This window comes from Rhinopithecus roxellana, chromosome 11, assembly GCF_007565055.1.
Source record: "Rhinopithecus roxellana isolate Shanxi Qingling chromosome 11, ASM756505v1, whole genome shotgun sequence".
Taxonomy (NCBI): Eukaryota; Metazoa; Chordata; class Mammalia; order Primates; family Cercopithecidae; genus Rhinopithecus; species Rhinopithecus roxellana.
The window spans coordinates 114,567,440-114,580,867 of NC_044559.1; the positions used below are offsets into that span (position 1 = coordinate 114,567,440).

General features: G+C 43.3%; 1 protein-coding gene across 3 annotated transcripts in view; it reads left to right on the forward strand.

Moving 5' to 3' along the window:
* Window positions 1-4,527: 4,527 nt before the first annotated feature.
* Window positions 4,528-13,428, forward strand: part of OLAH (oleoyl-ACP hydrolase) — a 29,951-nt gene continuing 21,050 nt past the window's right edge. The window contains exons 1-3 of one of the 3 annotated variants that reach the window (XM_030940024.1): window positions 4,528-4,580; window positions 8,037-8,231; window positions 10,475-10,605. In XM_030940024.1, coding sequence (XP_030795884.1) covers window positions 8,200-8,231; window positions 10,475-10,605 — 163 coding nt within the window. In that variant the 5' untranslated portion in view covers window positions 4,528-4,580; window positions 8,037-8,199. The remainder of the gene's footprint in view (window positions 4,581-8,036; window positions 8,232-10,474; window positions 10,606-13,428) is intronic. The other 2 variants (XM_030940025.1, XM_030940026.1) reach the window with 2 other exon arrangements.

The following is a 13,428-nucleotide window of genomic DNA, read 5'->3' on the forward strand; positions in this document are numbered from 1 at the left end:
TAAAAAAAAAAAAAAAAAAAAAAGGAATTGCAACTCAAAGAAAAGCTAGTTTAAAAATCTCCTAGAAGATTGCGTGTGTGGCTAGGTGCCATGGCTCATGTTTGTAATCCCAGCACTTTGGGAGACCAAGGCAGGTAGATCACCTGAGGTCAGGAGTTCAAGACCAGCCTGGCCAATACGGTGAAACCCCATCTCTACTAAAAATACAAAATTAGCTGGGTGTGGCAATGCATGCCTGTAATCCCAGCTACTTGGGAGGCTGAGGCAGGAGAATCACTTGAACCTGGGAGGCGGAGGTTGCGGTGAGCCAAGATCGTGCCACTGCACTACAGTCTGGGCAATAAGAGCAAAACTTTGCCTCCAAAAAAAAAAAAAAGAGAAGATTGCACTTTTAGGTGACTTTTAAGATGCTGCACTAGCACCCTTTCCCCATGATTGTATCTTTACTCACTGTACGCATACGGGCAGCTACTGCTAGAAAGAGGCCTGTCTGTATTTTAGCCAAGAGTCTGCCAGAAGAAGGCAACATTTCAGGAGCTGGCCAACAGCAAGACTGTGCAGTTGTCAGTTGGAAGACAAGGCCCCACAGGGAGAAGTCACTGTATCCCCTAAGAAGAAGGGCATCACTTACGACGATTTGTTAAGCAAAACTGATCCTCATCTTATGAGGAACCAAAAAGGTCACCTGTGCCAAGGTAGGTATACTTCCTGCCGTCTTTAGTTCACTTTGCTTCTGAACCCCTGAACCTCCCAGTCCCCACAAGAGCCTGTGCTTGGGTGGTCTTTTAGAGTGGTCTCACCTCCTAAGTCTCAGACATTGAAATTTCACCTTTCCACTGCAGCCATCAAACACTTTCCCCATGACCCATTCCTTCTTTCCTATGGACTCACTCTCTGTCCCCATCACAACTTCCCATCCTGGGGCCTCTTTTTCCCCAGAAAGTGGAGCCCACTCCTGCTGTCTCTTTGTCACTCCCCAGTCATAATCCCATTACACCCTTTCTCTTTATGGGGTACCCTCGATTTTCCTTCCCCGTTAGTTTCTGTCCTTCCAACCTGCCAGTTCTCATGCTTGAGCCAACCCACCTGTCTGCCATCTTTGTTTCTGAGCCTATCCTCATTGCTACAGAAGACCAAGAAAGCTGGCTGACACCAGTGGTGAAAGATACAGATTTCAGTCCCAGCGATTGGCACCTGTGGATTTAGCCTTTCCAGTTGCTCCCACTATTGACCATTCCAACTTTATCCTAATCACCAGTCATCCCATAATTGCCCGGTGATCTCTCCTACATCCCTGGGAAAAGAAGCCATTTGTGTAAACTCTAACCTCTTCTGCTTCCGCCTCGAAATATCTCTATAGCATCACCCCTTCCTTTCTTCCTTTCCCCCCATCCTAGATGAACAAGTTTCATCACGCCTTTTTAGCAATAACCGCTACCCCGTCTTCTACTCCTATTCATTCATTTATTGTTCATTCCGCATGATAGGAATTCCTTGTTCATTCTTGCATGGTAGGAAGAAAGGATGAACAAAACCACCAAAGCCTCCACACTCAAAGAACTTACCATCTAGCAGGACAGAAAATCAGTGATTATTATAAAAATCCTCTTTCTACTCCAGGACTTTGCTCCATCTCAAAGGGATGGTCTCAAACCATCCCTTTCTCTCTTTTTAATTTTCCTCAATCCTGCCTTCCTCTTAAGCACTCTCTCCCTACCTCAACCATCAGATTACTCATCGGATCAGTTTACCTGGCCAGCTCACTCTACTCCTGTGGGGCTCCCAAGGCTTCTCTGTTGAAGATAGTGAACAATGTTGGTGCTCAGCCCAAATCCCCTATTGACTAGAGTGGGTTCACCCCAATTTCAGCAGCAAACCCCAGAGGGGCTCCCAGGCTACTGGTGCTTTTCCCACAAGCAAAGAGAAGTACCTGAAGCTTCTCTTTCCTGGATTAGAATTATCCCATTGTCACCAGCATGATAGGATACTTTCAGTTCTTGTCTTCTCTGATCTCTTAGAAGCATTCCACACCTTTTTTTTTTTTTTTTTTTTTTTTTTTTTGGACAGAGTTTCACTCTGTGGCCCAGGCTGGAGTGCAGTGGCATGATCTCGGCTCACTGCACACTCCACCTCCTTGGTTCAAGCGATTCTCCTGCTTCAGCCTCCTATGTAGCTGGGATTACAGGCATGCACCACGACATCTGGCTCATTTCTGTATTTTTAGTAGAGACGGGATTTCACCATGTTGGTCAGGCTGCTCTCAGACTCCTGAGCTCAGGTGATCCACCCACCTCAGCCTCCCAAAGTGCTGGGATTCCAGGTGTGAGCAACTGCACCCGGCCCACACCTTTGACCCGTTGGCATCCTCCTGGCTCTTCCTGAGAGGCCCAGTTACCTCTTTGTGCTCCTACTTCCCTGGCATCCCCATCTAACTCTTCTTTCAGCTTCTCTTTTTCTGCTTGGTGTTACATGCCAGTGATTCTCAGGACTCTAGCCTACACTCTTCACCTGCAAAACCACTGACTTTCAGTGAGTGGGTCACTGAGTTTGAGGAGAGTATCCACAACTCCCGACCCCTGAATGGTACTAGGCACAGATACAACAAATACACGCAGTATTTTTCTTTTTTCTTTTGAGACGGAGTTTCGCTGTTTTTGCCCAGGCTGGCATGCAATGGCGCGATCTCGGCTCACTGTAACCTCCGCCTCCTGGGTTCAAGCGATTCTCCTGCTTCAGCCTCCCGAGTAGCTGGGATTACAGGCACCCACCACCATGCCCAGCTAATTTTTTGTATTTTTAGTAGAGACAGGGTTTCACTATCTTAGCCAGGCTGGTCTGGAACTCCTGACCTTAGGCAATCCACCTGCCTCAGCCTTCTGAAGTGCTGGGATTACAGGTGTGAGCCACCACGCCCCAGCCCATGAGATGTTTTAATACAGGCATGCAATGTAAAATAATGTCATGGAGAATGGGGTATCCATCCTCTCAAACATTTATCCTTTGTGTTACAGACAATCCAGTTATACTCTTCTAGTTATTTTAGAATGTACAATTAAGTTATTATTGACTACAGTCACTCTGTTGTGCTATAAAATAGTTGGACATCATACTTCCTTCCTCCCTCTCCCATGGTCTCCATATCTAAGAAATGATCAATTCCTACTGGTTTCAAGGTCAAAGTAGCTGAAGAACCCAAGCCTTCTTTTCATCCTCAGTTCCTCCACTTTAGCACAAAGGCAGAATGCATTAGGGGTGAACAGCATAGTTTCTGGAACCAGACTACTTGGGTTTGCCCTCTGGTCTGTTCCCTACCTACGTGTCTTTTAGTCAGTTACTTAACCTCTCTGTGCCTTAGCTTTTTTTAATCTTCAAAATGGGGGACATAATACCTTAATTACTCTTGTGAATAATGCCTACATGATTGTAAACATGAAAAGTCTTAATAGGTATTGAAAGCTTAGAAGGGTGTTTGGCCCCTAGTGTTATGTGTTTGCTAATATCATAAGGCCAGGTATCACTGTTAATCGTCTAGATCTCTAAAACAGCCTCTTAACTTGTTTTTACTGTCCAGTCAGTCATTCTGAAAGTCAATTCACATTTTTCCACCTTCCAGTAGATTCTCTTCTTCTTTTCTTTTCTTTTTTTTTTTTTTTTTTTTTTTTTTGGACAGAATTTCGCTCTTGTCGCCCTGGAGTGCAGTGGCGCAATCTCGGCTCACTGCAACCTCTGCCTCCTAGGTTCAAGTGATTCTCCTGCCCCAGCCTCCGCAGTAGCAGGTGACTACCACCATGCCTAGCTAATTTTTTGTAGTTTTTAGTAGAGATGAGGTTTCACTATGTTGGCCGGCTGGTCTCGAACTCCAGACCTCAGGTGATCCGCCCTCCTTAGCCTCCCAAAGTGCTGGGATTACCGGCTTGAGCCACCATGTCCTGCCAGATTCTCTTCCTCTTAAGATCAAGTCCAAACTCCTTAAAAGTTTTTGCTTATAAAGTCATTTATAACCTGCCTCCTAACTACTTTCTCATTTCTTCTTCCACCACTCACTCTCCCCCATTCTGCCTTCCAGTTATTTTTTATTTTTTCTGAGACAGAGTCTCGCTCTTGTTGCTCAGGTTGGAGTGCAATGGTGCGATCTCGGTTCACTGCAGCCTCTGCCTTTTAGGTTCAAGGGATTCTCCTGCCTGAGTCTCCCGAGTAGCTGAGGTTATAGGCATGCGCCACCACATCCAGCTAACTTTGTATTTTTAGTAGAGACAGGGTTTCTCCATGTTGGCCAGGCTGGTCTCGAACTACTGACCTCAGGTGATCTGCCCATCTAGGCCTCCCAAAGTGCTGGGATTACAGGCATGAGCCACCGCACCGGCCTTGCCTTCCAGTTTACTTAACTTCTTTTATTTTCCTAATAGATGGTGCATTGTGTCTCTTCTGGGCCACAGCCCACGTTGTTCTTCCTGCTGTGTTGCTTTTGTTGTTCTTTAATAATGTTCTCAGATTACCTCATTTCCGTGTCCTCTCTGTGGCTATCCAAAGAAAGTCATCTTTCAGACTGTTTGCTCAGAGTTCATTTCAAAACCAGGCAAGTGAGTATTGTATATTTTAAATTATCTAAAAATCATAAGAGTAATACCTTCTCAGATATGTCTCATGTGCACAGCCTATAATTAGATTATCTTTTCAGCTAATCTGTGAATATCGCTTTATAACTAGAGAATTTAGTCTGTTTGTATATAATGTAATCACTGGCATCTGGGGTTTAATCTGTCATCTTGTATTCTACTTTTTATTGCTTTACCTGTTCTATGTTTCTTTCCCTTTCCTTTTCTCAGTTCTCTTTTTGATTAAATAAACATTTGTCTCTTCCAGTTTAGATGATTTACAGTCTATTTCTGTTCCTCTAAGGGCTAGCCTGAGAAATAAAGGCATGCATATTTATACAGTCTAAACTGAGTAAAACCTCACAGATAATGTAAGGACCTTTCTTTGCCTGTTCCTGACTTTGACATTATTTTTGCCTTATATTTTAATTATATATATATATATTTTTTTTTTTCTTTCTTTTTTTTTTTTTTGAGATAGAGTTTGCCCTGTCGCCCAGGCTGGAGTACAATGGCACGATCTCAGCTCACTGCAACCTCCGCCCCCCGGGTTGAAACAATTCTCCTTCCTCAGCCTCCCAAGTAGCTGGGATCACAGGCGCCGGCCACCACGCCCAGCTAATTTTTGAATTTTAGGAGAGATGGGGTTTCACCTTGTTGACTAGGCTGGTCTCAAACTCCTGATCTCGTGATCCGCCAACCTTGGTCTCCCAAAGTGCTGGGATTACAGGCATGAGCCACTGCATCTGTCCATAATTTTGTATATATTTCAAGGTCCACCAGACATTACAATTACCATTTTATGTAATCAATGTTCATTTATATTAGCTCACATATTTATCACTGTCTTTTTCATTCCTCCTTTCATCTCCTATTTTCCATCTGGGATCATTTACTTTCTGCTCAAAGTGTATCCTTTAACATTTCTTTAAAAAGTGTCTCCTGGTGACAAACTGAGTTTTTACTTGTCTGAAAATGTCTTCACATTGCCCTGTTTCCTAAAAGCTGTTTTTACTGGGTATAGAATTCTAATCTGGCAGTTCTATGTCTCTTAGTACTTGAAGATATCATTCTCTTCTCTTCCATGTTTTTGCATTGCTGTGAATCCCTGCCCACTTCTTCTCACCTCCTGGCTCCTTTTAATAATTTTCTTCTGTGTTTCTTTGTTTTGCTGTTTCTCTGTAATGCATCTCTATAAAGATTGCTTTTTTTGTAATCTAGTCTGCTGGACATTTGCTGGGCATGTTTTATCTTTGGACTAGTATTATGCATCCGTTCCACAAAAATCTAAGCCATTATCTCTGGAGTATTGTCTCTGTCCCACTGTCCCTCTTCTCTCATCTGGTACTTCAATCAAATGAAAGCATCTAGAGATGTAACCTTGCGGAAAGAGTCACTGTTATTTTTACCGGAGAATCCCTCCAGTGTTGAAAACAAAACCCAGGACATTTTACTCAACTTGGAAAACGTTTCTTGAGTAAACCTGGACAGTGGTTAAATGTTTAATCCTCCCAGGTATTAATTGGTCAGAGACCATGCCAAATCAAAAAAAAAAATGATACAAAACAAGGTTTCCATGTACTTCAATTAGAAAGAGTTGCAGGAATTCAACCTACTTTTATGAAAACTTTGTAATGCTCCATAACAACTTTTAATTCTCAACACCAAAAAATTTGTATCCCAGCTCTGACTGCCTGTTTTCCTTGGAAGAATTTGCTGTCTTTTTCTGCTTTTCGTATGATTACCTAAGAAGGAACTATTTCCACATAAATTCAGTGAAATCCTCATGAGTCATTCAGGTGATTTTTTTCTGAGTGGTGATGATGGCTCTGGCCCAGAATTACTAAGAAAAGGCTCTAAGAAACAAACAGATGGGCTCCCCACCCTCCATAAACTTTCTTCCTCTATTTAGGAACATCTTTCTGTTCCTAAAAATGCCCTCCACTGCGTGATAAAAACTGGAGGCTGAGGGATTCACCCGGGCTCTCTGGAGCTGTGTTGAAAGTCACAACTGAGCCTGCCAAGTTAACCGTGGCCTTAAAATTGATACTGGGATCCAGGGAGCTCCTAGGAAGTAAGAAGATAAAGACCTTTATAAATGACAGATCTGCACTTGAGGTCAGGAGTTCGAGACCAGCCTGGCCACCATGGTGAAACTCCCGTCTCTACTAAAAATACAAAAATTAGCAAGGCGTGGTGGCAGGTGCCTGTAATCCCAGCTACTTGGGAGGCTGAGGCAGAGGAATCACCTGAACCTGGGATGTAGAGGTTGTAGTGAGCCCAGGTCGCGCTACCACACTCTAGCCTGGGCAATATAGCGAGACTCAGTCTCTAAATAAATAAATAACACATCTGGCCAGGTATTGTGGCTCATGCCTGTAATCCCAGCACTTTGGGAGGCTGATGTGGGTAGATCACTTAGGGTCAGGAGTTCAAGACCAGCCTGGGCAACATGGCAAAACCCTGTCTCTACTAGAAATACAAAAGTTATCTGGGCACAGTGACGGTAATCCCAGCTACTTGCGAGGCTGAGACAGGAGAATCACTTGAACCTGGGAGGTGGAACCTGGGAGGTGAGCCAAGATAGAGCCACTGCACTCCAGCCTGGGTGACAGAGTGAGACTGTGTCTCAAAAATAAATAAATAAATAAATAAATAAATAAATAAATAAAGAACAGATCTTTCGGTATTTTTCTTCCCTTTTCTGAATATTTGAAGCTTGCAAAATGGGAAGTTTGGCACAGCAGTGAAGCCTTTTTTTAGAATCCCTCTTTCTTGAGATTTATTTTATTTTATTTTTTGAGATGGAGTCTCACTCTGTCGCCCAGGCTGGAGTGCAGTGGCGCGATCTCAGCTCACTGCAACCTCCATCTCCCAGGTTCAAGCGATTCCCCAGCCTAGCCTCCCGACTAGCTGGGATTACAGTCATGTGACATATGTCCAGCTAATTTTTGTGTTTTTAGTAGAGATGGGGGTTTCACCACGTTGGCCACGCTGGTCTTGAACTCCTGACCTCAAGTACTGGGATGAGCCACCATGCCCAGCCTCTTTCTTGAGATTTAAAAGAGTACAACTTTATAAACACCTAGAAAGCTAAGACATCTCTGTTGTCAAAACAAACATCCCTCACCCTTACCCTAGTTTTCTAGTATGTATAGAATATTTTCTGCTTTTTTAGGAGCAGGCTTGTTTCATGGCTAGAGTCTGGAAATGTTGCATCTTTGTCTTTCTGTATATACGTTGGCAGTCCTGATAATGGAAGCGCTTACTGCTAATTGGATATGAACGGGGTGGGGTGAGGGGTGGTGACTCCTTATCTGAATAACATCAGTTGTGTTGCTTCTAACCCATTTCTTCTTCTCCTTTGTCATAACCACTGTCACTTTTTTCTCTTCACTGTCTTCTCCTTCCTTTTCCTCTAACCTTCTTCATTTTTAACAGAAGTTGGAGCAGTCAATAAGAGTCAGAGCCTTTAAACAGAAATCTACTCACTTTTCTGTGTGCACAAGGCTGAGCAGAGGTTCTCCCTCTCAAGAGGAACTGAGTGCTGTTGGGCATTCAGCACACCGCAGAGACCAGCAATCTTGCACCCTCACCTCACAGCATGGACAGAGGAGACCAAGCTAAGAGAACCAGGTAGGCCACTTCTTGTGCCATCAGGCTCTTCCTCCATCCCAGGGGCTCCGATACCCTGCCTTTGTACGGCTCCCTTTTTAGTTTGAAAGAGGCTTCTTGGCCAGGTGCAGTGGGTCACGCCTGTAATCCCAGCACTTTGGGAGACTGAGGCAGGTGAAATACCTGAAGACAGGAGTTCAAGACCAGCCTGGCCAACGTGGCAAAACCCCGTCTCTACTAAAAATATCAAAAATTCGCCGGGTGTGGTGGCGCACACTCAGGATGGTGGTAATCCCAAGCACTCAGGAGGCTGAGGCAGGAGAACTGCTGGAACCTGGGAGGTGGAGGTTGCAGTGAGACGAGATCGCACCACTGCACTCCAGCCTGGTTGACAGCAAGACTCCATCTCAAAAAAAAAAAAAAAAAAAAAAAAGTCTTTTTTGCTTTTATCTTATCTTTCAACTAGTAATGATGAACATAAGTGCCCAAGTAAAAAGCAGGGAGTTTTTCTCCAGAAATTATCTACCCCCTGCCCCGCCAAAAAAAAAATTCGTTTGTGCCTAGGTTCATCTAAAATCTCTCATTTTATGAGTGTTCTCAATTATCTTGTTATGAAGAACAAAGTACCCTTTACAGAACACAAGTTAACCTGAAAAGATACCAGTTGGTGTTAGTTTTCAATGTTTGTAGAGATCAACTGAAAAAACAAGAGAGGGGTATAACAGATTTCATCATTATACTAGGGTTTAGAACCTCATATTTGGGAATATTATATATCTTTGTAAGGAATTTAATGGTCAATTTGGAAACTTTATAGAAAGCATTTAAATTGTGGCGAGCACAAATGTGCACAGATAGGATGACTTTTTCAAAAAGAAATTTTCCTAGTATCACCTGATTGGGTACTTGGATCTTGGAATAAAATTCCAGTGACATTATAAGTAGATTTGTTTGTTTCCTTGTTTTGAGATGGAGTTTCAGTCTGTCACGTAGGCTGGAGAGCAGTGGTGCGACCTCAGCACTCTGCAACCCCCGCCTCCTGGGTTCAAGTAATTCTCCTGCCTCAGCCTCCCAAGTAGCCGGGATTACAGGTGCCCACCCCCACACCCAGCTAATTTTTGTATTATTAGTAGAGACAGGGTTTTGCCATGTTGGCCAGGCTGGTCTTGAACTCCTGACCTCTAGTGATTTGCCTCCCTTGCCTTCCCAAAGTGCCGGGCTTACAGGCATGAGCCACTGAGCCCGGCCTACAAGTAAATGTAAAAAGCATTTTTTACATTTGTCAAACATTCAGAAGGAAATCAAAATTATATGCTCTATAAAACTGACATATAACTTAAAAGTGGCTCTAGAGATCATGAAGATACCAAGATTGAAGGTGCCCATGAACGGTTTGGATAAAACTATTCTCCAAATTGTGAAAAAGGCAATTTCTAAATTAACATTTATGTCACTTTAAGTGTGCATATAAAATGCACTTATTGAATGTTATATATAGGTATGTGACAATTTCACCTACATCCCTAAAAGTTTATATAATTTAAAAATTAGAGACAAGGGCTGGGCATGGTGGCTCATGTTTGTAATCCCAGCACTTTCAGAGGCCGAGGCAGGCAGATCACCTGAGGTCGGGAGGTCGAGACCAGCCTGACCAACAGGGAGGAATCTCGTCCCTACTAAAACATAAAAAAATTAATTGGGTGTGGTGGCACTTGCCTGTAATCCCAGCTACTCGGGAAACAAGGTGAGACTATGTCTTTAAAAAAAAAAAAAAAAAAATTAGAGGCAAGATGTCACTCTGTCACTGAGGCTGGAATTCAGTGGTGCAGTCATAGCTCTCCGCACCATCAAACTCCTAGGCTCCAGAGATCCTCCTGCCTCTGCCTCCCAAGTAGCTGGGATCATAGATGTATACCACTATGCCAACCTAACTTTTAAATTTTTTGTAGACATGAGGTCTCACTATGTTGTCCAGACTAGCTTCAAACTCTTAGTTGCAAGTGATCCTCCTGCCTTGGCCTCCCATTGCTAGGGTTACAGGCATGAGCTACCATGCCCAGTCCTTAAAGTCTATGTATTCAAATTGTCAACACAGACCATAAAAACCTGTTTTGCCCTTTCTTATTGGAAAAATTTGCAATCACTTTATATTTGAACATATGTTTCTTATAATTAATAAAGATTTTCATTAAAACACAGGTAATTCAGTATGGGGAACTTAATTGATATACATAATGTTACATATATTCGAATTTTCTCCCTAGGAATGAAAACATTTTCAACTGCTTATACAAAAACCCTGAGGCAACTTTTAAGCTGATTTGCTTTCCCTGGGCAGGAGGTGGCTCCGCTCATTTTGCCAAATGGGGCCAAGATACTCACGATTCACTGGAAGGTATATTCATTTTTAACATCATTTAAACAATTTATAAGGGCAGATGACATAAATGTATTAGAATTTGAAGTTTGGTCAAGACTGTCCTTCCTGGTAGGTAATTAATAATAAACTTTCAAGATTACACTTCCATAGGGTGACTTTTATATTTCTAAAGTAAGTTGCCTTTACTTTGTTTTAGGAGATGATATTCTAATACCGCATTTGTCTTTGGTATAATTATTGATATGGTTGAACTGAATCTATCGTCTTGCAATTGTTTCCAATTTGTCCCATGATGTGATCTCTTTTCCCTTTTTCTGCTTTGCTTTTGAACACAGTCTAGAAGACTGCTATAAATCCAGGTGCAGTGGCTTATGCCTGTAATACCAGCACTTTGGGAGGCTGAGGCAGGAGGATTGCTTGAGGCCAGGAGTTCAAGACCAGTCTGAGCAACACAGTGAGACCCTGTCTCTATAATAATAATTATTTATTGATGTATTGGTTTTGAGTCAGAATCTTGCTCTGTCATCCAGACTGGAGTGCAGTGGCGCAGTCTCGGCTCACTGCAACCTCCAACTCTCGGGTTCAAGCAATGCTTGTGCCTCAGCCTCCTAAGTAGCTGCACTTACAGGCATGTGTCACCATGCCCCTCTAAGTTTTGCATTTTTAGTATGAATTTATTGTATTTTCTTTTTTCTTCCTTCTCTCAAAAAACAGTTGTATTATTTCTACTCTGTCAGAGCATGTAACATCATCCCTAATTTTTTTTTTTAGTCTTAGAAACACAATAAAGTCTTCAAAGCTCACCACCAGTCCTTTTGCCAAACTTTCCCTAATCATGTATTGATTGGATGAAGTTTGTCTTCTAGTACAAGGATGGTGAGCTTTTTCTGTAAAGGGCCTAATAGCAAATATTTGCACATTTGTGGGACATACAGTCCTTGCTGCAACTCAATGTCTCCCAAAAGTAAGCACAGACAGTGCATACAAAATGAGCATGGCTGTGTCCCAGTAAAACTTTATTTACCAGAATATGTGGCTGCAGGCTGGGCATGGTGGCTCACGCCTGTAATCCTGGCACTTTGGGAGGCTGAGGTGGGCAGATTATTTGAGGTCAGGAATTCAAGACTAGCTTGACCAACATGGTGAACCCTGTCTCCACTAAAAATACAGAAACTTAGCTGAGCGTAGTAGTGCACGCCTATAATCACAGCTACTCGGGAGGCTGAGGCAGAAGAATCGCTTGAACCCGGGAGGTGGAGGTTGCTGTGAGCCGAGATCATGCCACTGCACTCCAGCCTGGGCGACAGAGTGAGACTCCACCTAAAAAAATTAACAAATAAATAAAACCAGTGTGGCTGCTGGCTTTGACCCATGGGCTATAGTTGATTGCTGTTTTAGTAGATTCCTCAGGCAGCCCCATGATTCCAATATATGCTAAGTTTCTCCATCTCTAAGACTGCTTTGATACTGGAAATAAATTCTTTTTTTAAAAAAATTTTTTTTGTAGACACAGAGTCTTGCTTTGTTGCCCAGGCTGGTCTCAAACTCCTACCCTCAAGCAATCCCCCCACCTTGGCCTCCCAAAGTGCTGGGATTACAGGTGTAAACTACATTACTGATGTGTAGACTTCTTTGAGTTTCTTGAACAACTTGTTTTACTGTTTGTTGCCTTGCTTCAGATTTTGTTATCAAAGAGTCTGATACCATCGTGATTTGCTTCTTTTATAAATGACTTGGTAATTTGTTTGGAGGGCTGTGTGTGTGTGTGTGTGTGTGTGCGCGCGCGCGCGTGTGTGTGTGTGTGTGTGAGACAGAGTCTTATTCTGTCACCCAGGCTGGAGTGCAGTGGCATGATCTTGGCTCACTGCAGCCTCTGCCTCCTGGGTTCAAGTGATCCTCCTGTCTCAGCCTCCTGAGTAGCTGGGAATACAGGCACGCACCACCATGCCTGGCTCATTTTTGTATTTTTAGTAGAGATGGGATTTCACCATGTTGGCCAGGCTGGTCTCAAACTCCTGGCCCTCAGGTGATCCGCCTGCCTCAGCCTCCCAAAGTGCTGGGATTACAGGTGTGAGCCACTGTGTCCAGCCACAAATCCTCCAATTCTAACATTTTAATGCAACTACCACAGGTCAAGTTTCTCAAGCATATGATAGCCTCTTTTAATATGTAGTTTTCTTTCTTATTCTATTTCAGGGAATGTTACAGTAGGTAGTTAAGACATAAACAAGGCAGGAGAGGCCCCTCCACCCCCAGCCAGGAATGTCAAGTGATATCCAGGTGATGGTCAGGCAGTTGTTAAACTGCCTCTCTAAAATAATAATTAGTCATCACCAGTTCTAGGGAAAGGGAGTCCCCCAGTAGCTACAACACAGTGAAAGTCGGCAATTGGCAGATTCCTGATAAGATTTTAGAAGCTGGTCAAGTGGATTCACACATGCGCACTAAGAGGCAAAATGGTGGCGTTTAACTGGTCCTTTTTCCAGAAAAACTAGTGAGGGAAAAATGTTTTAAGTGAGCGTGCATACAACTCCAGTAAACACACGGTGCACGTGGCCGCTCCCAAGTTCTGGCAGGCCACTGCACATGCAGACAGCCCACCCCGAGGGAAGAATCAGGGTAGAAGGGATGCAACCCTCCGAAGCATGCCAATGTATAAGCCCCAAGTCAAAGGTCAAACGGGGCACTTGATCTCTCAAGTCATCCATTTGGCCCTCTTCCAAGTGTACTTCACACTTCACTTCCTTTTTTGTTTCTGTTCTAAGCCTTTTTTTTTTTTTTTTCTTGACACAGGGTCTTGCTCTGTTGTCCAGGCTGGAGTGCGGTGGTGCAATCGCA